The sequence below is a fragment of the Heliangelus exortis genome, chromosome 3, assembly GCF_036169615.1.
Source record: "Heliangelus exortis chromosome 3, bHelExo1.hap1, whole genome shotgun sequence".
Classification (NCBI taxonomy): domain Eukaryota; kingdom Metazoa; phylum Chordata; class Aves; order Apodiformes; family Trochilidae; genus Heliangelus; species Heliangelus exortis.
Window position 1 is genome coordinate 89,962,344 of NC_092424.1, and position 25,921 is coordinate 89,988,264.

Below are 25,921 nucleotides of genomic sequence, written 5' to 3' on the forward strand. Positions count from 1 at the left end.
TCAGACTAATACAATGACACCAAACCTAGTCTCAGAGACAGATGTTTGAAAATGTCTCAAACGTTTGTCAACCAGGCAAGTTAAGTCACCTGTCTGTTAAAATTTAAAACATTTTTGTGGTGAAAGACAAAGAATGGCAGAAAAGGATAGAAGACATTAATGGTAGTTTAAAGCTTCCATCATTCCCTCAGTCCCTCCCTCTACCCTTAAGCTGCCACAAAGAAGAGGAACTCTGAATTGTCTCAACTCTAATTAGTCTCAGTTAATTTAGATAATTTGATTAGCTGTTATCAATACTATTATGTAAACTTAAAATTAGTAACTCCAAGTTTAACTTAAAGAGAGTGAATGCAAATCTGTGCAATTTATCAGTTTCTACTTACCTTATAGAACTGTTGTTCTTTTACTTGATTCACAGTGAAGCCAGGGGTTGATGCACACAGTTCATTTGCCAATTCATTTTTCACATCTTCACTAATCTAAAATAAAGAGCTTGTTTTAAAACTAATGCAATACTTCATGTACTAAAAGATTACTTAATCTGTAAACATACCATCACCTTAGTTAACAAGGGAAAAAGACTACATATTCAGCAAGTGATCACTAATAATTAATTATGCACAAACAGCAAAACAGTGCTCCATAGTATTAATTAACATTCCTTCTAAAGCATAACTGTAGTTTTTAAAATATAAAAATTTGAAACAGGAACACAAGAACTACAAAGCACAACTTTTAACGGTCAACCTCTTCAAAATAAAGCTTGTGAAAATCTCTGCTAATATTTAGATTTACTGTATGCACTGAAAGAAAGCACGATGTCTCAATGATAATTAGTAAGGATTTAAACCTCTTTTCCAGATTGTTAATGAAACACCAGTTTCAACTGCTTTTTCAAGCCAGGCTTTTTTAAGAATGACGTCTCATTGTATATTCAAGGATTTCTCTCTTGCTTGCTTTTGACGAGCTACAACAATGCTATACTTATTATTCTCTAAAATTCTCTTAGTGCTTTTCCAATTCTTGAAAAAGGTAAGTTAGGCAGCAATACTCTAATTTAACAATTTAAAGAACTTAAGCCAAAATTTCTAGCTTGAAAAATTAGTGTTACACTTCCTTATATAAAAACCTTAAATATTGCACACACATAAATACAAGTTATACTTTTTCACTACTTAATAATACACTTATTACAGCAGAAAAGGCACACTTAGAATTAGCATAGTAATGGCATTGTCACTAAATAATTTTGGGGTTGTATTCAACAGAAAGCAATTTTAAAACTTTGAAATCAAATTGTTCTCCTTTAAATCATGATTAAGATAAGGCTTTGAAACCTGAAAAAGTAATAAGTAAATAAAAATCATAAGTAATCCACTCCAATAAAACAGATCACACATGCTGATTAATCAGCAGTGATACCTAATAACTTAACTGCACACAACAACAGTCTTATATTCCTGCACAATATGTTCTTGATGAAGTATAATGGAAGTAGTCCCCAAATGAAAGGGATTAAACATGAAGGAACACAGAACACTTTGCCAAAACACTGCATGACACTGCTCTACATAGCCTGGACATGTGCTCCAAAACCAATGGAGAGGTGATAAAAGGCTGCAGTCAAGATAGCTTTCAAGAGATCATACAGGAACCAAGCCAAGGCTATCACATGCAATAGATACCCAGACTTCAAACACAAGATAGAGACACTCAGTACCCTTCTTCTCTGTGGAAAGGCATAAGTATAAGCAGTTCAGTTTCTTTTCTGAATGGTGCAAAATACCTAACTTTTTGACTAGCACTTCTATGCAATTAAATGAGCATTTAAACAGAAGTTTTTTTCTTCGCCTCAGTTGAAAAAGACAAAATGAAACAAAACAAAACACTTCTCTTGCAAGTCACAGGAAAGACCTTTCATTTCAAACTTAGAGGAGTAGCTCAGCAAATCCCCTCTACAGAAGTAATTTGATGGATGCATATGAAATAGCCATGACAGCAATGTCTAGAAGGCTTATGGTTACCCTGTCTATCCTGTGATGTGTAGGACTCTCCCAAGAAAATCAGCTTTAAAAAAAAATAATAAAACTGTCAGCAAGACAGAAGAATGTAATGTTGAAGACAAAGGAAATACATAACAGCATTGTATGTCTGCGTGTGAAAATCTAGTGCTCCAGGAAAAACAGACAGTACAGAAAACATTTTTCTTTAACAAAGTGGCTGTAACAAAACAATTAAATGTGTTTGTCTAAGTGATACAGGAAAACACTTTCTAAAAAATACTCTCACAATCTTAATCTTGTTAGTCTTCGAAAGATTCCCACTTTTTGAACCTGACACCCTGAATTTCACATGAAGTGCTGCCATATATGAATTTCACACAGCGCTGCCAAAACCTTGCTATTCCATCCAGAAGATCCTTCTTGCTTAAGTAATATAAATATAATTCTCCACATCAGCCCACAAGATTGTTTTTCAGCTGGTATAGACCAAATTTCTTGATTTTATTTCCAAAATGGTACTTGCACAGTCTACAATGTCATTCCAAAACATTTGTGAAACTGCCTTGGAATAAAAGCACTACAACATATTCTACAGCTATAGCAGTTACAATTGCATTATTTCTTCTACAATATCTCACTAAAAACACACCAAACCAAGCCAAAGATAGGTTTGGCTTTTTTACAGAAAGCCATTAACACAGACCAGTGACTGCTTTACACACAGGCTTGCAATATTAGAAGAATATGAAGAGTGAAAGGCAAGGATTCCTTGCTTATATTTTGAAAAAAACAGTTAGCTCATTTTCATCAACAAAATCATTTTATCAGTATCACATTTAATTTCAAGTGTTTATCTTTTAATATACACATAAAATAACTATACAGACTTGAAGCTTCACAACTTTCTAGATCTTTCTTCCTTAGTAATGTAACCATATCAAACTTGTACCATTGTAAAGTCAGTGATTTTAGATTTCCTTGCATTTCACTAGCAAAAAATTTTACACTCTCAGAGCAAAATTTACCCTGGTGAAACTCAAAGAAAAAAAAACAACCAAAAAGACAGGTTAATAGGTCATGACTAAAGATTTAGATGAGACTGTTAACAATGTTACCAAAAATCCTGTTTCATCAGAAATTGGTTTTGGTTTTTTTTAATACACACAAATATTATTGCAAAACAGTATTAATTTTATAAATAAATACTTATAAAGCTGTTAAATTATTTACTTTGTAGAGCCTCAAGTATCTTATAGGTTAGGCAAACTTTCAACAGCCATTCAGAAACCTTGCTCCTTGCCTTTTCACTAAGTTCACATTGCCTTCATATTTTCACCTAATGGAGAGAGAGGAAGAAGCATCAAGGCTTTCCCCAGCCCCCAACTCAAGCTGGGATGTGACTCCAGAACACATTTTAAAATAAAACTTGCTTCGCTTAAGACTGGAATATTAAAAATAACCTTGCATTGGCATTAAGGATTTCACCATTTTCACATAAACCTGTGTAAAATTGACTGAAGATGCAATGCAGTGAAAGTAAGTTCCAAATTCAGACTCTTGAGTTTTCAGTTAGGTCATGCCTCTACCTCTGTATACAGAGTATCATGAAACATGCATCCCCATTTTTCTTGGTTCATGGGACCTGTAAAAGCTTTTGAGAGGGGTTGTTGGGTGGGTTGTTTCATTATGTTAATAAGAATACTATGGTTCATACATTTAATATTTTCATCTCTAAAAAGGCACCTTCAAGGACATGTTTTGGTAATCATTAAAAAAATGGACACAATGAAATACGGCCTCTGGGATTCTAATCAAGATGAGAAAGATACACGGATTGCTTCTGTCAGTACTTAATGATGTTCACCAGATAAAATATTGTGATGTTCAAAAGAATTTAGGAAAAAAATAAAAAGGAAAAAAAAAAGACTCTTCTGAAGGTGCCATCTGACCCTCCGTCCTGAACTGATACAACTCACCTCACAAAAAAAAAATTCACTAGATTTGCCAAGTTAGTTTTTTGCCACTTTAATAAGCTGAAACTCCTCATCGCCAAGTCAGACTATGCATAAGCATAATACCAGGAAAAGGATCTTCCTTTTCCAGTGACAGTGGGTCACACATTGTAGCTTGAAACAATTGGACACTTCACTGGAAGTTTTTGAGACTTAGAAAAGGGAAGACATGAGAGGAAAGAAAGGAAGCAACGATTTGATACAAGTTGCATTATTTCTAGTTTTCTTGCTTTCTATGTGCAGTTTATTCATTGATTCTTAATCACAGAATTATCCTGGAAACACAAAGACACATAAATTTAGATTAAAATATGAATAATTTAATACGTAAGGCTTGGTTAAACAAACACTGGCAGTGAGGCAGTCCAAAAACTTGAAAATAAATTTTATATATCCCTTCTCTGTTTTAATGAAGATACAAAGATGCAAGCACACATTGCACTAACATGCATGCACAATCACTTAATTTGTTGTTCCTCACTGGGAGATTTAGAAACAAGAACTCAGAGCCCAAGTCCTTTCCCTTCCCAAGTCTCATCTTCAGATATTTACATGCACACGACATAGATGTCCTTAGAAAGTGAACTTTATAAAAACTGGTTTTAGTCACCGATCAGCTGGTACTCAAATGGCACAATGTCCTTCTCCAAAAGAGATGGCATTACTCTCTCAAGACTGACCTATATTGCAATTTTAAGTATGAACACAAAACAATCATTTCCTAGTCAAACTTCTCCATTACAATTGCAGGATCATGGAATCATTATGGTTGGAAAAGACCTCTATGATCATGAAGTCCAATCGTTAACCCAACACCACCACACCAACTAAACCACGTCCTGAAGTGCCACATGTAGAAGACCTCTAGGAATGATGACTCTACTACTTCCCTGAGCAGTCTGTTCCAGTGCTTGACCACTCTTTCAGTAAAGATATTTTTACCAGTAACAATCTGTCAGTTCCTCAGGCACAACTTGAGGCCATTTCCTCTCATTTTATCACGAGCAATTTGGGAGAGGAGATCAATTGCCATCTCGCTACAATCTCCTTTCAGGTAACAGTAGAGTGACAGGGCTCTGCCCTGAGCCTCCTCTTTTCTAGACAAAACCAACCCAATTCCTTCAGCTGTTCCTTGTAAGACTTGTGCTCTGGATCCTTCATCACTTCTTTGCCCTTTTCTAGACACCTTCCAGCACTTCAATGTCCTTCTTGTAGTGAGGGGCCCAGAACTGCACACAGTACTTGAGATGCGGCATCACCACTGCCAAGTACTGCGACACAAGTCCTGTTTTCCACATTCCTGACAAATATTTCCCTAAAAGTAAACCCATAAAAAGTAAGCTGAACAAACTACTACAGATTTCAACCCAAAACATTCCATAAGTTTTCTTCCATTTACAAATCAGGATGCTAATGTCAATTTAAAAAAAAAAAAAAAAAAAGAAGAGTACTTCAGTATTTGCAGACCATTCTATGAAGGTTATGTCCAAAACAGAAGCTTGTAAATTCTACTTGCAGTGTAATTACATCCTGCATAAACTATTCTATCAGCCTATCAGCCTTAATGCTGGGTACTAAGGAACAATATAAACATTTCCAAAATTACTGCATTCACTACTATGTGAGGAATAAGCTCATTTTGAAACAAATTTAACCTAAATCATTACAAAAGAACCTGAGCTGAATACCTTGATTACCCAAAGAACTTCTTTCTTGAATACCATATGGATATAGCTTTTAAAAATGCAGTTTAGATTTCCTGATTTTCTCTTCCTCTATGGCCCAAAAGAATGTCTAAAATATATATAGAAAAAGAAAGGGCATTTGATGACATCACTCTTCTTGTCTGTAATAAGTTTCTTCCAAAATTATGGATTGCTAGGAACCAGAAATCTAAAAGGATCAGGTTAGGACTTTTAACTCTTTCATCATTTCCAAGCCATTAGATAAATGGCAGTCAAGTGTGAGCATGCTAGAAAACATTATCATACAAGCAGTGCAGGTTCCCTTCCCACCTCTTCTATCATAATGTGAAGAACAATGTGCAGAAGACACTTATTCTCCACTGCATTTATGATAGAGCTGCCATTTCCTATTACTTTAGAAATCCAAGGTTACAACAGAACATCTACGTCAGTATTCAGTCTGTATTCCAAATAATGTCTGGTTGTTTTCAGGTAGGTTAGGAAGAATAATGTTTTATTCATCACCTCATTTTCATTGAAGCCTTTTTTGCAATTTTTCTTTTAAAGAAAGATGATAATGTACTTCAAACCTGAACGAACATAGATGTAAGTACCACATACAGAAGGATACAACCTTAAAGGGGACTCTCAAGGTCCTATTTAATTCAAGTTATTAATCACACAAAGCTATTTAATAGGAATCATAGCGCTCCGATGAACTAAAGGGGGTAAAAGTAACTGTACAGTTTGTGATTTAGTTTGACTTCAGTTTCACAAACCAGTTTCAAGCAATAAAAGCTATCTTCTTAGGGTCCACTTAGATTTCTGCAGATAATCAGCATCTGTTTCTAATCTAACCATGATGATTACCAAATTAAAACTTTAAATTAGCATTTTGCATCATTCACAAACTGTTGTTCATTATGTTTATGAAGGTGAAAAGGGACATTTCCAGTAGTTATATATTCTTCAATCACATTTATTACTTAATTCCACAATTTTATAGAACATTACCAACACCATATGTGCAAATAAATACATGCAATTAGAATTACTGCAGCAAAATGCTAGGGTTTTCTCCATAACTAATATCAAAGTCGTGTTTATAGTTCAAGGATTCACTAGAGAAGGGTAAATAAAGAACCATCCATCCTGCCAGCACAAAAAAAAAAAAAAAAAAAAAAAAGCATGTTTTACCCTCCAACACTTCTCCCTCTCGGATTTATGAGGTATGTGCATATTCTCCTGAAAATCAAGCTTTATTTTAAAAGTCTGTAAGAGCATACTACAATTTTAGCCAAAATATTTGAATCAAACCTTACCCCATCTACCCATTCCTCACCATGTTAGCTCACTAGAATACTCAGGTTGCTTTGAAATCTACACAATTATTTGGCCTGGCTGACACTAAGACTGTTTTGCAAAACTCATTATTTGGCAAATTGTAATGGCCTACCAAGTCCTCAGACTGCAGAACAATGACCTGGAGTACTGAGTACTGCTTGGAATGGATTCCCACACTGCTAATGCTTCTGATGAAAGAGGTGGCCCTAGGATCTTCTTCCCCTAATACAAAAAACTTCAGTCTGCTACAAGGGGTAGCCATGAACTTAAGATATCAATGGGTTGGCTTCTTTCATCTGGAACAAAAAAAAATTTTAAGAAAGGAACAGTCCAGTCTATGACAAAGCTGCCGCTTGGTTTCACTTTTGAAACAGGAATGGTTGAACTGAGGAATTTATTACTTCCTTTGAAATTATGTAATTTAGGATGAGAGTAACTTGTTGCCTTTTATAAAGTGCTAATTTTTCAAGTTTCACTGTCTTATTTAACAAACCCCCACATTTAGACAAAACAAAGCCTATTCCTAAGCCTTTCCACATACAACTTTGTTTCTATTACGATTTTAAGAATTGAGCTAAGGAACAGAACAAGCAAGCTTCCTTGTGTGGCAATAAGGCACCATTTCCCACTTAGACATGCAACACATCTGACCTTTCCTGCCACCTGTGCAACACTGGTTTTCAAGCAAAAGAACAAATGTAAAATGCAAGCAGTGAGAAACTAAGGTAAAATTCAGAACCATTTCCTCTGAAAATGCAAGCTGCACCTTACTTGGACATAGTTACTTTTTAGCTTGGCATAAGTTTCCACATAGTAAAATTAGTCTCTAGACAGCTCCCCCTTTTAAGCATTTTTCTCTATGCTGTCAGGGAAAAGAAGAAATAGTGTTTGATGCCACTGAAACACAAACCCATAAACTTGATCAGAAAAGCATTTTGCTTTATACACCTGATATCAAATGGGTAATTATAGTCACAGCTTTTTAGTGACTAGACACAATGTTGACCATCTTCTTTCACCTGTATCTGTCCTTACCATGGATACAAAGTAGCCCCATTCTCATTAATCCAAATTTTACTTTAGGTCTTCCATATCCAAGAATGGCAGCAATAAAACTTTTTTTCAAGAAGCAAAACTACAAATATTTATACAACTGCCCCACTACTGAGATAAATGCTTCTGAAGAAAGCATAATAGTGATATCAGAAAGTCTCTCCTAGGAGTGCTCTGATCATAAAAAAAGAAATTAAAGAACTTTAATTTCTACTGCTTGAAGCTGCTAAAAAAGCATTTCAACTGCAACATCAAAGAGCTACTACAGAAAAAAAAAAAAAACCCAACTCTAACACTAACGCACTTTGCTTTTTCCATTTATTTTTCAGTTCTTATTCTTTCCTCTCCAGTGCTGGCAAATGCACTACAGAGCGTTAGCTCCCCCAGCTGACTATTTCCATCTGCTGTTCCTTCCCCATTTCTATGATCCAAAGCATTTTATCAATGCATTTTTAGAACAGCATTTAAAAAAATGAGATGGTTAATGTTGCAACAACTGGCAGTTACCCAAAAATAAGGCAGCTAACCTAGAAGTTATGAAAAAGCCATAATATTTTTTTAAATTTCAAGAGGCTCTTCAGAGATGCAGAAGTTCTAAGATAATTTAAAACAGGAATTTTTTTTATGCTCTGTGGAAACAGCAACGCAGAAAGATGTATTAAAAAAGAAATATACTACACTTTGAAGTTTATTTGTGCTGCACTCTGCAGAAAGATAACAGAATAGAAGCATTGCAGGGAATCTAAATTCAACTATACTTAATCCTTATACCACAGATAAAGACATGATAATAACTGTTAATTTGCATTCTTCGTGGAAGCAATGAAGAGGAAATGTGACCATTTCAAGGAGTACACAGGCTGAAGATAAGATAAAGGGAGGGTCACAGGAAATGGGAACAGTCAAGATGATGGCCAGAACATCACTGAAAAATAAACTTAGGACAAAACTTTTTATTCTATTCCACTCCACAATCCAGGATATCAAGTTAAATTCCTGGAAAGGTACAGCAGCAAGTCAAAGCATCTGATAGCATTGAGGAAAAGAACCACAGAAGACATGTAACAGCCCACACGGACCTGTCCAAAGACAAATTTTGTCAAGCCAGTCTGATTGCCTTGATGCCACTGCAACAGACCTCGGAGACAGGGAAAAAAGCAGGTTTTACTGTGTCAAAAGCCTTTAAGTCATGAGAAAATGACCACACAGTTCCTCTGAATCTCCTATAACCTGAGTACAAAACCAATTAGAAAAGACATGCATGGAAGAATTTAACCTCAAAATAGGACATATTAAGACAAGTAACACAAATATTTAAACTAAAATTTAGTATTTTCATTACTAACTTGCATTTTAGAATAGGAGAAGATTACGTAATTAAATACCATGAGGCTGGGGACACAGTAAATTGTTACATTTTCTTCAAAATTTAAATCCTGTCAAAAAGAAAGATTATAAACAGCCTAAACACATTATCAGTGTCACTGAAGCAGACTGTGATGTGTATTTCAGAAGCATGCAAAAATTAAGCCTAAGATCTAGGAGTTACTGTGCAATGTGACACACATAGAAACAGCCTTGAAGGGCAAGAAAAAGATAAGTAGAATACAGAGTGAAGGGAAGAATGAATTTATTCTACTTTTATGGCTTCAGGTTATCATCCTCATCATGATTAACTATTTCCTCACTGTTAGGTTCTGTAACACCAAGTATACGAACAACAGAAAAATCAACACTCAAATTCAAGAATTTCTAGAAACACCAATGAACCAGGTACCTTGAAGTTTTTCTCAAATCTACAGATGCACTGAAAGCTTTTCAGTAACACATAATCAGTATTTATCATAACTGCTGCTATATCAAAAAGGCTATAAGAACATCACCTCAGTAAACTAGGATTTCTTTCAGACTGTAAAGGTCTAAAAGCACTCATAATAAAAAAGTTGAGTATGGTAATTTTTCAAGGACTTATGATATGATCATGAATAAGCAGCTACAAGGAAAAAAGAAAAAAGGACATGAAAAAGGTCAGGGTAGGAACAACAGGACAACTGAGGGGGTGCATACATAGCACAGCAAGTAGAAAACCACACAGACAACCAAACTCACTGATAAAGCTGCACCACAAGATAGGGTCTGGGCATGACATCAACTGAATCCAAATAGGTCCTGTATCACAGTCTGGCAGAAATAAAAATCAGGGTCTCCTAACTTAAACAAAGGAAAACTTCAGATGGCCAGAGCTCATGCCAAGAAAGAAAAATTACTTTAACTAGAAAGCCTAAGTTACTTACCTGTAAAACCATTTACTTTATATAATTCCTTCCTACACTGAAGAACTTAGTTGAAGATTAAAGTATTTTCTTCAGTGACTGTAATATTTAAATATTCACTGTATTTCCCTTCAAATATCTTTTAAATCTCTATTAGTGGCTTTTACTGCCAGAAACTGTCAGGCATCATTGCTGTAATTACTCATTTATAGTAAGATTTTAATGCTTTAATCTCCTAAATTAATGTAAATCTCAAATGCACACCTGTGTTTGCATATTCTCTTTGATGGGCTCTGTCACCTTAAATGTCAGCATTTACCTCTTCTGATTGATGCTTAAGGATTTCCTGTGCTCCCTGTGTGACTGACTTTGCACAAAGACTATTTAATGTGCCTTGGCAGCTGAAAATTACATGCCATACACAAAAAGCTTCAATGTTTATCTGGATAATGACAGCACTGTCCCTTTAAAACTTTTTTTTTTTTCTTTAATTTTTTTTTTGTTTTTAAAGGACATGAAGCATAAATTACACTGAAGTAATTCTGGGAAACCTCCAGAACCACTCAATCTTATGTTATTGTGATAGAAAACCATCCCGTATCCCAGGGGGAAATACTCAAAATATAGATTAGAAATAAGCAAGCTGTAGAAACAGGGAACAGATTAATAAGTATTTGTTCTTTACAAGGAAATGAAGAATCACTAAACAGGAAGGTTAGCAAGTGTACATTTTAAGTCCTATGCTCTAAGCCAAACCGATATTACTGCAAGACAGGAGGATTTTAACCAACATGAAGCAAGTGCTAATGAAATAGCCTTTTTCCCAGGGAACAGGTACTATCAAGAGAAAAAACTCACAACTACCAATCTACTAGACGACTTTGCTTTAAGAAAAGTACATTTTAGATGAGCTAGTAAGTATTTACAATAGAATTTAAACAAAACATTATTTCCTAAGCGTTATTATTGTAAAAGCATCAGGTAACAAATGCTGCTCCGAGGCCCAGCCTGACCCTTCCCACGGAAACACGTGGAAGGGATTTGAACCAAATAATGTATCACAGCAAGTGTGTCTATATACAAACCACTTCTGTGTGCCCCCCAAAATTCTAACTACTGTCAAAGGTAGAATTTCAAAGTTAAATATCTTCAGTGTCTTTCTATTTATTGGAAAGAAGGCTATACTGTAAGCATCACCATTGATTCAATGCTTCAAACAATTTATTTCAGAGAAAACACAGGATAAAATTCAGATTTTTTCAAGTTTTCAATACAATAATTTTGAGGGGGAAGCTATTCACGAAATGTGTACAAATTACTGATAAGATCTAAGTAATCATCAAAATTGAATCTATTTTTTTAAAAAATAACTGAAAGTAAAAAGTGTCTGAACAGCACAAATTTTAATTATTTTCTTTTCTAGTATAATACCGAAAGCTCTAAAGCTGCTCAGAAAATAAATTAGAAAATATAATGGAAATGTTAAGACAACCAGTCTCAGATACTACAAAGTATATCAGTCTGTATTATTTTTGTACTTTTTCCAGGCAAAACAGCACTTCATTAACGTTGAGGTTTAGTGTTCTCATTAGGAACCTGACACTCATAATGCTACATAGAAGGCTTTAGCCAAAAGGAATGAAAAGAAAATATTTTCACTACTGTCTCAAACTCTGGCCAAAAAGCAGAGTTAGTCAAATGCACCTTCTCAGAGTTGAGATACTGAACTTTCCAACTGAGAAGTAACAATACTAAAATTTTAAATTCTTATCAGTCTCTGTTCTTGGGCACAACCTTGGTCCTTGCCACTGGTGACCCAACAACCTCATCTCACCCAACCTAATACAGCCAGGTTTAGACAACAGGAAAAGACCACTGCCATCTATGTAACTTTTCACCCCCTGTCATTTACAACTAACTAGAAGAACATCAGTTGTCAAAGGCTTCAGTAGGGGACCAGTCTCAGTTACAGACTACAAACATCCACATGAGAGTTTAAAATAACAGTGTAAATAATTTTTAAAAAGACAGAATTTGCAACAATCAAAACCCTTACATTCATGAGGCTGTCATTTCATGTCATGGTACAGTTACAATTTACCACTCATAACTACAAAAACAGAGGCGAGAGAGAGAGAGAGAATGAGGTCCATCACACATGCTCCCCCATTTTTAGTCTTGCTTTCCTTCTACCCTGGTTCTTTCTTGTCATTTTATTCAATACCACAAGCTCTATCTCTTGCCCTTGTTGGCATAAACTGGCAGGAAAATAAAAATACTAATATTCCAGAGTACTGTAAAATTTTGAGCTCCAAACTAACTTTCCAGCAGGCTGAGCAGCACAAATCCAGGCACCCTCCATGCTTGCCAGCAAGCAGATTGACCAAACCTATCTCCTGAAAGTGACTAAAATACAATCTACCTGTTAGCAGTTAAAAAACATATTTTAAAACAGTGCCTCAAATACGAATTCAAAGCAAATTTCCATTTTTTTTCTAAAGGTCCACATTCCAGAGGCTTCTCACAGGAATAAAATAGATTGACTAAATTAATCTAGTGACAGCTTTGTAAAAACATTTCATGAAACAACTTACACAAGCTTCAAATTTTCATATTTATCTATATATCTAAGTGTAGAGCTTATTTTTACAAATATTGTTTAAAAATTGAAGTATCAAATTTTGAAACACAAATTCATTGAACTGAAGTAATCATCTTTAATCTGAATACTTTGAATAGTTTATAGCCTGCCTTTTGAAAGCAAAGGGCATTTTTATAAGGTAAAACTCCCCAAAGCAAGTATTTACTCAACTTAATAAGCCCTTTCCTATGTATTTTACTCCATCAGCAATATAAATGTTAGCTTAAGGATATAAAAAACTCTACTATAAGTCAAAACATTAATTTTCATTAAATTTCATTTCTATTTTTAGATTCAGAAAGCTCTTGTTCTTTGATTAAAATTCTCTTTAATCATGAGATCGCAACTCCTTTAATTTCAAACTCTCTGCAGCTGTCACATAAAAAATTTAAAAAGTCTGTATTTTTCCCTCTAGTTGTTAACAATTTCATTCTCACCAAAAGGCTGCTAAATAAAATCTTTTGCACTAGAGTCCTTAAAGAATATCTTTTATCCCTTAGTGACTAAAGACTTCTTAATTCTATAAAGCAGCAATTCTCAATCCACAGTTCAAGAAATCTCAGTTATTAGTCTGCAAAACCCCTGCAAAAATAACATGAATACATGTCTCACTTTCTCAGAAACTTAAGCAAACATGGAAAGGAGAGAAGTAACCATAATTGCATTCTCAGTCTTTAGTTCACTTTGTGGGTACTGTAAATGAAGACAACTGTGACAAAACTGTACAAGATGATCCACTTATTTCTCTTCCCCACAAAAAAGTTGGCCAGTTCTTTTATTAAATGCCACAAACTGCTTCTGATGGGGTTCTTAGAACTGTTAACTGGAGACATAGCTACACCAGGCTCCACCAAGGTCTGAACTTCAGCAGCACTGGCCTATCTCAGGTTACAATTCTGAAATGTATGACCACCATCTAAAAAAAATGCAATGCACCCATCTTAGTTATATTTATTCAAAGGTAACTTTCTTAGGACATCTTAAGTAATTAAAATCCCACAGTAGAATTTCCAGCCATTTGCCAACACAAAAACTGAACTGTATTATCATAACTCCTGAAGACCATCCCTTTTTCTAATGCATGGAGCACAAAGTTCGATTCCCACCTTGTTTTATGCCCAGTAAGGCATGATAATATTGTAACTTCTAACCGAGAAATATAAAGAGGACATCTCATCTTACTTTCGCTTTCAAATCCTTTTACAGACAAAATTAAGAAAAAGAATGTTGCCTTATATTTTAGTGGCCCTTACATCACACCACAGTGTTCAACCTGTTTTAGATACATAAGGAATTCCTTAGTAATATTCAAATGTTTTATACATGATAGTGCAAGGAGGGATTAGTTTTGCTTAAATTCCTCCTGGAATTGGAAGGAGAGAAAGTAAAACTTGCAGTAGATTTTCAATGAAATGATACTTTGGTGCCTTAACAGGCCTAAGGAAGTAATACCTTCTTAATCATTTTGACATATTAAAGGCATATGCAAAGCCACACTCTCAGCTATTTCCAGCAACCTGCAAACATTCTCACCAGTCTGAATGCTGAAACTGTGACAGCACAGTATGAGACTGGGGAATAAGCAAAGGAAATACAGCTTCACAAACACACTTCACCCAAAAGGTCTGTTGAACCAAGGAATGACATTTTTATTAGTCTCTCAAAGACCCAGGAAAGCCCTTGTGTTACTGCTTAGATGGACAAATTCATTCTCAACACTACACAATTCATCTTGCATCACCAACATGCACTAGTGGCAGCTCTTTCAATCAAGCAATACATAATGCACAGCATTCACAGACTTTAAAATATTGAAGTTCTTCTAACTAAATAGTATTTTAAAAGAAAGGTTTTTTTCAGTAAAATTATTGTACATTATTTTTACTGATTTTTTACTCTCAGGGCTTCAGGCAAAGCTGAAGCTTTCTAATGAAACAGCTAATAGATGCAATGCAAAATTTATGCAGAAACTGCAACAGACGTTTTCCTTTAATCCACTCACTCAAGCAGTACATAATAGCAGGAACTCATTTGTAATATCCTGAATACATCTCACAAATACCACTAGTTTGTCTACACAGGTTTGGTGTTTTCAAGGTTTTTCATTAAGCTGGTAAAGCACTAGAATGAGTAAGTGAAAAGGGGAAAAACACTTCAAATCTAAGTTCTAATGAGAAAGCAACATCTGTGGAATATTTTCAGAATTTTGGACACAACCTATATTGTGCATTCTCTATAGTATGTACTTAATGGGCAAAAATCAAATGGTCTATAAAATTAAGAGTACAATTTACATATGTCCATGTAACAATAAAAATGTTATAATTGTACACCATTTATTTTAAAATTACATATAAATCCTTTAAAACAGTAAGCAATTTTTTTAACTACTGTACCTAATACCAGCTTGTGGTGTTCTATTTAAATAAAATCATAGCTTTGGTTACACACCTATGACTTCAGTAACTCACATAATGTTCACAAAGAAACAATTATTTTATCATGCACAAACATACAACTGTTAAAAATACACTTCCAAAGCAGAAGCTTATTTTTTTTTTAACCCACAGTGAGTTGCATTCTTGAGCAATCCAGACTGTATTTTCATACTCCAACTATTGGAGTATGTCTTTTATTTTCACATAGTTTTCTAGATGGAAGTACTCATTAAATGCTTTGGTTACCTTAGCAAGAGCCAGCATCTTGAAAGTAGTAGATTGCAAAGGTGCTAGAGAATTGATTGCACACACTTCAACTTAGAAATAAATATAGCCACTGCTTTCTTATCACTGAAACCTTTAAGGTGAATTATCACACAATCCATCACTGGCATATAAAAGAAAGTAGGTAATACTACCCTCAGTGTTATTTGCTCTAATGGAGAAATGAAATATACCAATGCCATATCAGAAGAAGATGCATTACATCTAACCCATGCAGGATCTTGATTGAAAAATACCTCCTACCAGCTTTCAGAAACATTGTTAACTTACCTTTGTAATTACAGATTTTTGCAATAAGTGTTGGTTGACTGAAGCAAACCAAGCTTCTCATGTTGCAGCACAAAATTACATCACTTAATCCTCATTGCTGTGACATTCATACTATTTTCCAAGTTCAGAGGTTCCATGGGGTTGGTTTTTTTAAAGGCATAACTGCATTTTTATTTTTTAAAAAGCAGCACTAAAAGTATCTTATTTTAAAAAACAGGAGGCACATGCAACATAACACAAGTACAGAAAGTAGCATACTTACAACTTCAAATGATAGGTTGACATACTCCAGGAATTTTTGTCTTAAAGCATCATTTAGCTGGTTGAAGCGATACCGCAAGAGATCCATTTCTTGTTGAAGAAACCAGCGCCTGAGATCCTCACTGCAAAGAAATAACCAAAAACCCCATAATACGTTTTCTGGTTATGCAGTTTCTCTTCCTTTATAAACCAGATGTCATTTCTAGTGAACAGAATGTTAAATGTGATGCCAACTTTGGCATGGGATGAAAAAACTGAGGAGGCTTGGAAGAGAAGGCAAGAAACCTTCAGGAAGGAGCACTCGATCACAAAAGACTTGTGCAGAGACAGTACACAAAAACCTAATAATCTTAACACTAAGAATTGCTCCACATGAATCAAAGCTGTTAGTCTCTTTTAAATAGTAATCATAATTCTTAATTTGTTTTAGATAAGATTAGATAAGAATAATCAACTGAAGATAACATCCCCCTTCAGTATTTAAATTATAGGGTTTTGGGGTTTTTTTTTTTTCCAACATGGCAAAAGATCTTTTCACTGTACAATTAACTTCATAATTAAACTGATGAGGTGAATGAGTTATAATTTTGGGGTACCTCCAGCTGAAGATAGACGTTTTCTCCAGAAAAGGGTATGCACCCACCTCAGACTCTAACAGTGCTCTATGCTTGACAATAAGATAGCCTGGAACCAGGCAAAAGGAAAATATACAGCTATGAACTTGGGTGCAGAACACAAATAAAACATCAAATGCTTGACAAAAGAGCAAAAGAGGTTTAGCAACTGCAGGTGAGCAAGTAGGAAAATAAACAAGAATACAGGGACTGGAATCAGTAGGCAGCATTAAAGAAAAACAACACTGCATCCAGCCTCTATGTACTCTGAAGTGCTCAGATTCCTCTTTACATCCCAGCACTCAGATTCCCAGGCATCAGCACATTCCTCAAAAGCTACAGCAGGCAGGTATCAGAACAGTAGTAACAAAAGCCACCTGTAAGTACAGAATGTAGATTATACTGTATCTTACTATTACAGGGCATTATTTTAAACTGCCTTCTGAGAGCTATGCTGTGGGCTACTGCTATAACAATTAACACAGCACAGAAACACTGCAGCCTTATATTAGCTCCTTACAACATTTAACCATCTGTTCCCAGAGAGGATCAGTGAATTCCGAGAGTTTTTTGTGGTTTTGAGGACAAAACCTCTGCTTGAGAAATGGCTTGGAGAAAACTGTTCCAATTCCAATTCCAGATGGAAAGGTTGTTAAGGTGCTTTGTAAAATATAACCCTGTGGATGGTTTCAGCACTAGAGATGTATTAATAATCTGTGCAACTTAAAATGGAAGTTAATGGCTTTATGACTGATCTTCTCTAGTTCTACTGTGATCAAATCTTGGACAACGAAGAAATCTTAGAACGTGCTCTTTTCTTTTTCTTTTACTCTTTTCCTTTATACTGTATTTCTCTTCCTAAGCCAAAAAAAAAAAAAAAAAAAAAAAATCAAGCATGTATAGTTACAGTGAAGGCCAGCCAAGTTCTTGCTCTTGCTTTTCTTCAGCAGAGTAGATCAAAGTCTGTAATCCCACTTACCTCCTTCAGTTATCAAAACAAGAAAATACTATTGCTGTCTCTTAATACAATACACACACCTACCTGGATTCTTCCCACAGTTGACAAATCAGCAGACAAGCTGCTTACGTTACTGTATATGCCCAGCATATACTTTAAAAATGACTATCCTAGGAACACCACCATTAGGGTATTATTTCTGTTATTTCCTTTTGTCTTTGGAAAAAATTACATCACTTCTAAAATCAAATCAATCACATCTTATACTCACTATTAACATTTAAAAAATTTTACTCTCATTCCAGACACATATTAGGAATAATACTTGTTATCAAAACTGTAACTGAAGAGCAACATCACTGTCATTAGATTACTAACCAAGCTGCTGTTGAAGATAGTTGAAACTTAGACATTAGGAATGTATCCTCTTTCTTCACCACTTCTATGAGTGCAGAATACTCAACAATTTAAATCAGATCAGTAGATTCCCAACTAGAAAAATAATATGAAGGAAGAGGTTCTTTCACACCAGGGAACAGCACTCAGGCAACGGGGGTGGTAAATAATCCTCTTCACCCTCCCAAGTAGTGGTAGGAAAGACCAGTGTATTTCTTATGAAGCATAAACACAGAAGTACTTCAGAAAGACAGGAAAATGCTCCTAAATCTGGAACCTAAGACTTACAGAATCACAGATTCATGAAAGGATTTGGGTTGGAAGGCACCTTATAGATAATCTAGTTCCAGCCCCCACACTATGGGCAAGGATACCTTCCACTACATATTCCACAGTTAAATATTAGAGATCAGTTACCCACAACTTAATGTTAACTTGTGAAAAGCCTAGGCATGGGACAGAGCTCTATTTTACTGGGCAGCCTGCAATAGAAGATTCCTTAAGAGCTTTATTTTCAAAAGGTAGACAGCAAGAGGAACATGGGTATAGGAAATATACAAAAGCAAATGTTAGCCAATGTAAGCAGCAGCAATTTTAGCACACAAGCCTAACTTACCATATAGGGAAAAAATAGCAAGAAGTAGAGAAAAGTCTTTGCTAAGTTTGAGAAAGAATTTATGTCTTTGTTAAATGACACAGAAAAAAGAAAAAAAAAAAAAACAAACAAAAACTTAAAAGCATGTTTGAAGGTTTCCTGAATAGAAGAGACAGTTTTACTGTCAGAGTGGAAACAAGATCTATTTCTTCCATCTTAAGTAAGTAAAGATTATGCTCCCGTGACTTTCAAGTTTCTCTTTAAAGCTCTGTTTTACATGAAAGTGAATGAAACAAGACTGTTCTATACTCTGGGCTTGACAGATAGAACTGAGATGACAAGAGGTCTGAAATGCTTGTGGCATGGATGAGACTTCTTCCCTCAAGACTTCACATACTGCATCTTAGCAACATTTTTATACAAGAATGAGCTTTAAAGTCTTGGAAAATCAAGAGATTCTGATATTACAAATCTAACTGACAAGAATGGAGGATCTGGCCACTTCAGACCATGTAAAAAACAAACCAAAACAATCCAATTTAGAAGTGTTGCAAACTAGGGAAAAAAAAAAAAAAAAAACAAACAAAAAACCAGACAACTGATGCAAACTCATACCCCTGGGTGGCACTGTTGGCCAGCTGGAAACTTGAAAATGCGGTATCAAGATAGAACAAGTCTATAAACACAATTGCCTGGCAGGCCACAGGAACTGAATTCAAGCTAATTTCCACTTTTTAAAGCTAGTACACTTTTTTAAATAGTCCTACCTTAGTAACTTCCATCAATTAACTTAATGATTTGGGCCAAGCTTGTTTTTCTGACCTAGTATGGTGTCCTGGTTTGGGCCAGGATAAAGATGATTTTCTGTCTTGTACTTTTGCTTTTAGCTAAGTAGTTGCACTTGCTGAAATTAACAGCAAGTTTCTCAGACAGTGTCTGCTTCTAGGACTGATAACACTCTATGTTTATAGTTACTGCTAGAGACTGGTATGCAGAGCCAAGGACACTGCTCAGCTCTGATGAAAACTTTTACCCTCCAGAAGGAATAAAGTGGTCCCACCTGCAGCCCTCCTTTGGGGAGGAATGGACAAGGTAGATGCCACAATTGACCAAACAGAGTATTCCATCCCATATACATCATACTCAGTATAAATTTGAGGCATCACGAGGGCCAAGCCACACTTCCAGCTTCCGGCTGCCTGCCCTTCCTGCTTCCCTTCCTTCACTCAGCATCCTGGAAGGATCCCGTCTGTTCATCTGCCTGTGGTCCTGATCCATGCCAGCCCCTATCTGTGTGTTCCTGCCTCCAGTTCCCAACTGCTGCTGACTCCAGGAGTCCAGCCTGGACTTTCCCAGGGCTGCCCTACAGCCTCAGTGGTGACGCGAGAGCTATTGGGGGGAGAGGGGGAAAGAACGTGGTATCCATTATCCTGTATATTTGTATATATTTAGTAATTTTTCCTATTTATCATTACTGTTTCATTGAAGTGGTGCAGTCTAGTTTCCAACCCATAAGTCTCTCTCCCTTATTCTCTCTCCTTTCTTTATCAGGGAGGAGAGAGAGATTAATAGAGCACGTCTGTTACTCGGTTTAATTGCTGGGCCAGTGTTAAACCGTGACATATGGTAAAACTTAGAAAATATTATATTCTATGTGCCTACGTATTTATTTTAACTTTTGGGTAACATGCCAGTTTTAAAGCACAGAAACATCTCACCCCTGAAATAGATGCTTTTGAAGAGAGGATGAAGAATGCTGGGTACAGGGTCACCTCAATATGCTGAAGATACTATTTTCTATTTTATGAGCAAGCACTAAGTCTACCTTTTCAAAGCAGATCTCACACATAAGACAATGATCTTTTAAATGACAGTTTATAGAGAAAAAGAAAGCATTCCAGTTATCTGCATTTATCACTCATTCCAGGACATTCCAAAGCTATTATAGAAAGAGATGCTGGGCATTGGAAGGGGAGATACCATATGAGTGACAAAGACAAATGTTTATTCAAGCCCCTGTTTGGTTTATTTCTGACGGAGGCAACATTTTCACTCAGCATGCTAGCTGATGTCATTCACTTATGTCCTCCTCCCTTCTTAGCACAATAGACAAAGTTCAGTCAATTCCACTCCTAAACCAAATATCTAGCCTTCAGGCTTTTTCTAACCTCTTGTATTGCCTTCTGTGAATCCAACACAAACTTTTTTCACAGACCAACCAAAAACAGATGCCACTGGAATTCCAGATCTGGAAGCTTTTAAGGCCCCTGCTGCTTCCTAATCTGATCAGAGAGTCTGTAGCAGGCACCTACAATGTTGTTAGCCAGCTTGGTCTCTTCTCCAGCACTTAGGCCAAAGCTCTCAACTGTCCCAAGATCAATTCCAACGAAAAACCCCATCTGTTCCAGCTCCATAACTTGGCTTACAGTCCCTCACACTCACTCTCCTGGCCTGTTTGTGCTTACAAATCTGTATCCCTACAGAGCAGCACTTCAGTCATGTCAACTATTACAGTATCATGTGTTCTACCACACTCACCTAATTTAAACAAACAATATTGCAACTCAAAGTGCAATTGAGTTAACACATGACAAATTGTTAATCCCAGCCAACAACTACACCCAGCACAGCTGTGCACTCACTCCCTCTCAGTCAGATGAGGGAACAGAATAGGAAAGGTACAAGTGAGAAAACTCACGGGTTGTGTCTTGGTTTGGGCCAGGATAGACTAAATTTTCTGTCTTGTAATTTTGCTTTCAGCTAAATCTCTCATAAGAATCTGTACTTGGTGAAATTAACAGCAAGTTTCTCAGTCAGTGTCTGCTTCTAGAACTGACAGCACTCGGTGCTTATAGTTACAACTAGAGAGTGGTCTGCAGAACCAAAGCCACTGCTTGGTTCTGAGGAACATCTTATGCTCTAGAAAGAGAAAGGGAGTAAAGGGGTCACACCTGCAACCCTCCCTTAGGGAGGAGACAAGAAGACAGGTGAACAAAATGACCAAATGGAGTATTCCATCCCACACGTCATAATCAGCATAAATTTGAGGGATCACCAGGGCCAAGCCCCTTTGCCTTTGCTCTTCTCTCTGGTCCTCCTGTTCCCATTTGCTTTGGCATCCTGGGAAGATTCCACCCATTCCTCTGCCTGTGGTCCTGATCCATACCAGCCTGAATCTGTGTGTCCCTGCATCCAGGTCCCGACTGCTGCTGACCCCAGGAGTCCAGCCTGGACTTTCCCAGGACTGCTCTGCAGGCTCAGTGGTGACATGAGAGTTACTGGGGACAAGGGGGGGGGCAATGTGGTATCATTTTTCTGTGTAATTGTATATATTTATAATTCTTCCTTTTCTATCATTACTGTTTCATTAAAGCTGTGTAGTTAAGTTTCTCTCCCTCATTCTCTCTCCTTTCCTTAACAGGGTGGGGAGGGGGATTAATAGAGAGCATCTCTCTTAATCAGTCATTCAGTTAATTGCTGGCACAGCATTAAACCATGACTGGTTGAGGTAAAGGAACAGTTTAATAGAAAAAACAGAAGCTGCATGCACAAGCAAAGCAAAACAAGGAATTCATTCACTGTTTCCCATTGGCACATGGATGTTCAGCCATTTCCAGGAAAGCAGGGCTCCATCACACCTTCCCTGGGAGGACAAACACTGTAACTAGAATGTTACACTGTCCCTCGTCTTCACCCAGATTTATATGTGTCCCCTCCCAACTTGCTGGTGGGTTGATGCTAGAAACAGAAGACTTGACTCTGCCTAAGCACGGCTCAGCAATAACAAAAACATCCCTGTTTTACCAACACTGTTTCCAGCATAAAACCAAAGCACAGCCCCATACCAGCCACAATGAAGAAAATTAACTCTTATCCCAGCACACAATTTAAAACAGTAGGCACATCATATTTGTCAGTTGTGATATTTGTCATATTTGTCAGTCAGAATCAGGCAGTTTCAATTACAAGAACTGCAACGGCAAGGAGTCAGGAGCTAAACTGAGGTAAAACAAAGCTGCTAACAGACAAAGTACTGACAACCTCTGTGACTTCATCCAAAAACTATAAGTGAAGCAAAAGCAATGCACTTGACAGGACCCACTTTGTGCTTGAAACTGCACACACCCGGAAAACTGCAGTGCAGCCTTCCACAGCACTGAATTTGGAAGAAAATCAGAGCCAGTAGAGAAAGCTTCAAACTCAGAAAGTATTTTTAGTTTGCCAGAAACAAGGCTCTCACTTTCAGAAAGTCCTTTTCCATAGCCGGGGGTTTGGTCAGTAATCAACAGCTCAAACAGTTGCAACAGTTAAGTTATCAAATCACTGCAAATGCCCAACACTTAATACTGATGTGCTTAAACCTCAAAAATATGTGTAATGAAACTCAAATCAATGTTCTGTGTAAAACTGAAAACCTTATACTTATTTATGCTAATTAACACAAAATCTGGGTACTAATTTTAATCCTAATCCTGAGTATCCTTTTCCATCACAGTTGAAATAAGGATCCCAGCAAAAAAACTCCAAACCTGTATTTGAGCCTTCTTTCCTATTTAGTAGCCACGCAACTCAAAAATATCAATGTCTATAATACAGCAACATACTATCTGTATACATTTAAGATTATAATAAGAGTAAAGTATAACCCAAAAAAGTACTTACGACTGGCAGTAAGCAAGGCGCAATATGAAATGAGAAATATGATCTTTTCTTCTTGCCTCATAATCATCCTCAGCCAAAGCCTATGGAACATATTATTACAATTTCAGAGAAATAATCCCTCCCAGGTTAAAAGTCCACAATTAATTTACCAGTGCTGTTTAAAAGTGTATTTAATACTTATCTTTAAGACAATATATACACTCAAAGATATGCTCAAAGAAAAACTACATCTCTGACTAAATGACAGAATTAGAATAGGAATTGTAGGAATAGTATTGCGTCACCTCTACTCTTATTCTTGAATGATGTAAAGAAATTGAATTGTAGGAGTAGTAAGTAAGCAGTAATTAAGAGATTTGTTTGGTTGCTTTTGGGTTTGGTTTTTTTCTTACTTACTCTGTAGGGAAACTTAAGCTTCCTTAGCTCACTCTCCAGCTTCGCATTGTATGGTTCACTACCTCTTGCACAGCTTACACCAAGGCTTTCAACTACTTTAAGCACTGGGGAAAGAAAAAAAACGCCCCTGTTAGAGACAACATATTGAAAAGAAATTTAAAAAATCTAACTGCATTTTTATTAGTGTTGAGAAATGCACAAATTGGGTTAAGGCCTCAAGAATTGCTTTTAGTGGTATGGGGAGCAAAGGGGTAAAAAATACAGGGTACAAGGTGTGGCCCAAAAGTCCCGAGCAGCTCGCTTATCTCTGGGAGTCATACAGTCACCAAGGAAAGGGAGACAGATCCCTGATGAATCAATCAGTTTCAGAACACATTTCCACTGTAATGATGGAAAGCATGGATTCAGTGATGTTCAGGGGAACCCTTGCTCCCAGTGCCAACGACCTGACTCGTGGTACTGAGAGACATGAACTCTGTCACCACACCTAGAAAGTGAAACACGCTCGTAAAACCCACCAGTGTAAACCCAAACTACACAGTCCTGACTGCTATACACCAAGCACTCCTAGGGAGGTCACCCACAGGCCTCTGAAACACCTCAAACAACACGTTTTCCTTAAAGGGAGTTCATTTCAGCAGGAGCAGGCAGCCAATTCACGTCAATAAGAGGCAAAGAGTGCGTCTAAGACCGCCAAAAATACACACAGCCATGACAGGAAGAATCAAAAGCCCCCAGGGTGGCAGGGTGGCAGGGGAGACGCTACTCACGCCTCAGGCGATCGATGGCAAGGTTCTCAAACTCCACCAGAGAGATGCTTTCCGTGGGGGGCTCCAGGTAGAACTGCAGGCTGTGAGGATACAGCTCCCGCCGGTCCCCCGCCAGCCGCGCCTGCTTCTGCCTTGCTCGCCCGCTGGAGAATTCCATGTCCGCCGCCGGCCGGCCTGGGGGTGACACGGGTGCTGAGCCGGAAGGGAGACCGCACCGGGGAAGGTTGCGGGAGAGGAGGGCGGAAGGAAGGCCGGCCGCTTGCCGAAACCGCCGGTTTCCCGCGCACCGACAGCACCGCCCACTTCCGCCACGCATTATGTACCACCCGGTCACATCCACTCGGTCACGCCCACCCGGTCACGCCTCCCGCAGAGGGCGGGGTGGCAGCGGAAGGCGCCCAGTGGCAAGGTGCCGGCGCCGGTGCCGGCTGCGGGCGGGCGGGCGGGCGACTCCCGGCACATTCTGCCCTCCAGGAGGGAGGTTTGTGGTGCCTGTCCCATCGTACTCACATCCCCAAACTGATTAAGTGGATCCTTTCGTCCGGATTTTCTGACAGCACGTGATACACTGTAACTAGCTTGATGTCAGCTTGTCATTTTCATGACTGAAGATGTCTAAAAATATTTGCCGCTAAATTAAACAAACACCCCGTCCTCTTTTTCCCCCTTAACCTTTTTAATGGGTTTTAATGGGAGGCTAGCGGATGGCTGTGGGTGTCTGGGGTGGTGGTCGCTTCCATAGCCTGGCAGCCCACAGGTATTCCCACTGTTCTCAATACTCAATATTGAATGCCACCGTGGTAAAATGGCTCCCCAAGTGCCAAAGCAGTCTTGAGCTCTCTCCCTCATGGCAGGACAACCATGTCCATTGGTAAAACCAGGCCACAGCCAGCATCAGGTGGCCCATGTTGTCAGTGGCCTGGCCACCCAGCCATGGGGCAAAACCCTCCATGGCCAAGGCACCCACTGCACTGCTCCCCAGGGTCTACCTGAGGTGTCCTCCCACAGCACCCAAAATTTGTCCTCAAGGCTGGCACAACTACTCTTTTGTCATCAGTCACCTACTGTTGTCTCCTGTTCACCTTAGTGACAGGAATGTCATCTGAATCTGACCAATACCAGTACACAAAACCAAGGACCACCATACCACTTAGTTCCTTGATGCTGTTAAGCCGATTTGAAAGTTAAATATTTAGCACAGCATTCAAACACTGAGGAACTTTCCTTTAATTCCAAGGCCCCATAAAATCTGCACCATTCTACAG

The 25,921-nt window shown here is 37.5% G+C and overlaps 1 protein-coding gene across 1 annotated transcript in view; it reads right to left on the minus strand.

Moving 5' to 3' along the window:
• PRIM2 (DNA primase subunit 2) overlaps positions 1-24,945 on the minus strand; it is an 88,388-nt gene extending 63,443 nt beyond the window's left edge. The window contains exons 1-5 of the mRNA XM_071741639.1: positions 24,657-24,945; positions 23,887-23,990; positions 23,491-23,570; positions 16,267-16,387; positions 384-479 (exon numbers count right to left, since the gene is read on the minus strand). Coding sequence (XP_071597740.1) covers positions 384-479; positions 16,267-16,387; positions 23,491-23,570; positions 23,887-23,990; positions 24,657-24,813 — 558 coding nt within the window. The 5' untranslated portion in view covers positions 24,814-24,945. The remainder of the gene's footprint in view (positions 1-383; positions 480-16,266; positions 16,388-23,490; positions 23,571-23,886; positions 23,991-24,656) is intronic.
• Positions 24,946-25,921: the final 976 nt, after the last annotated feature.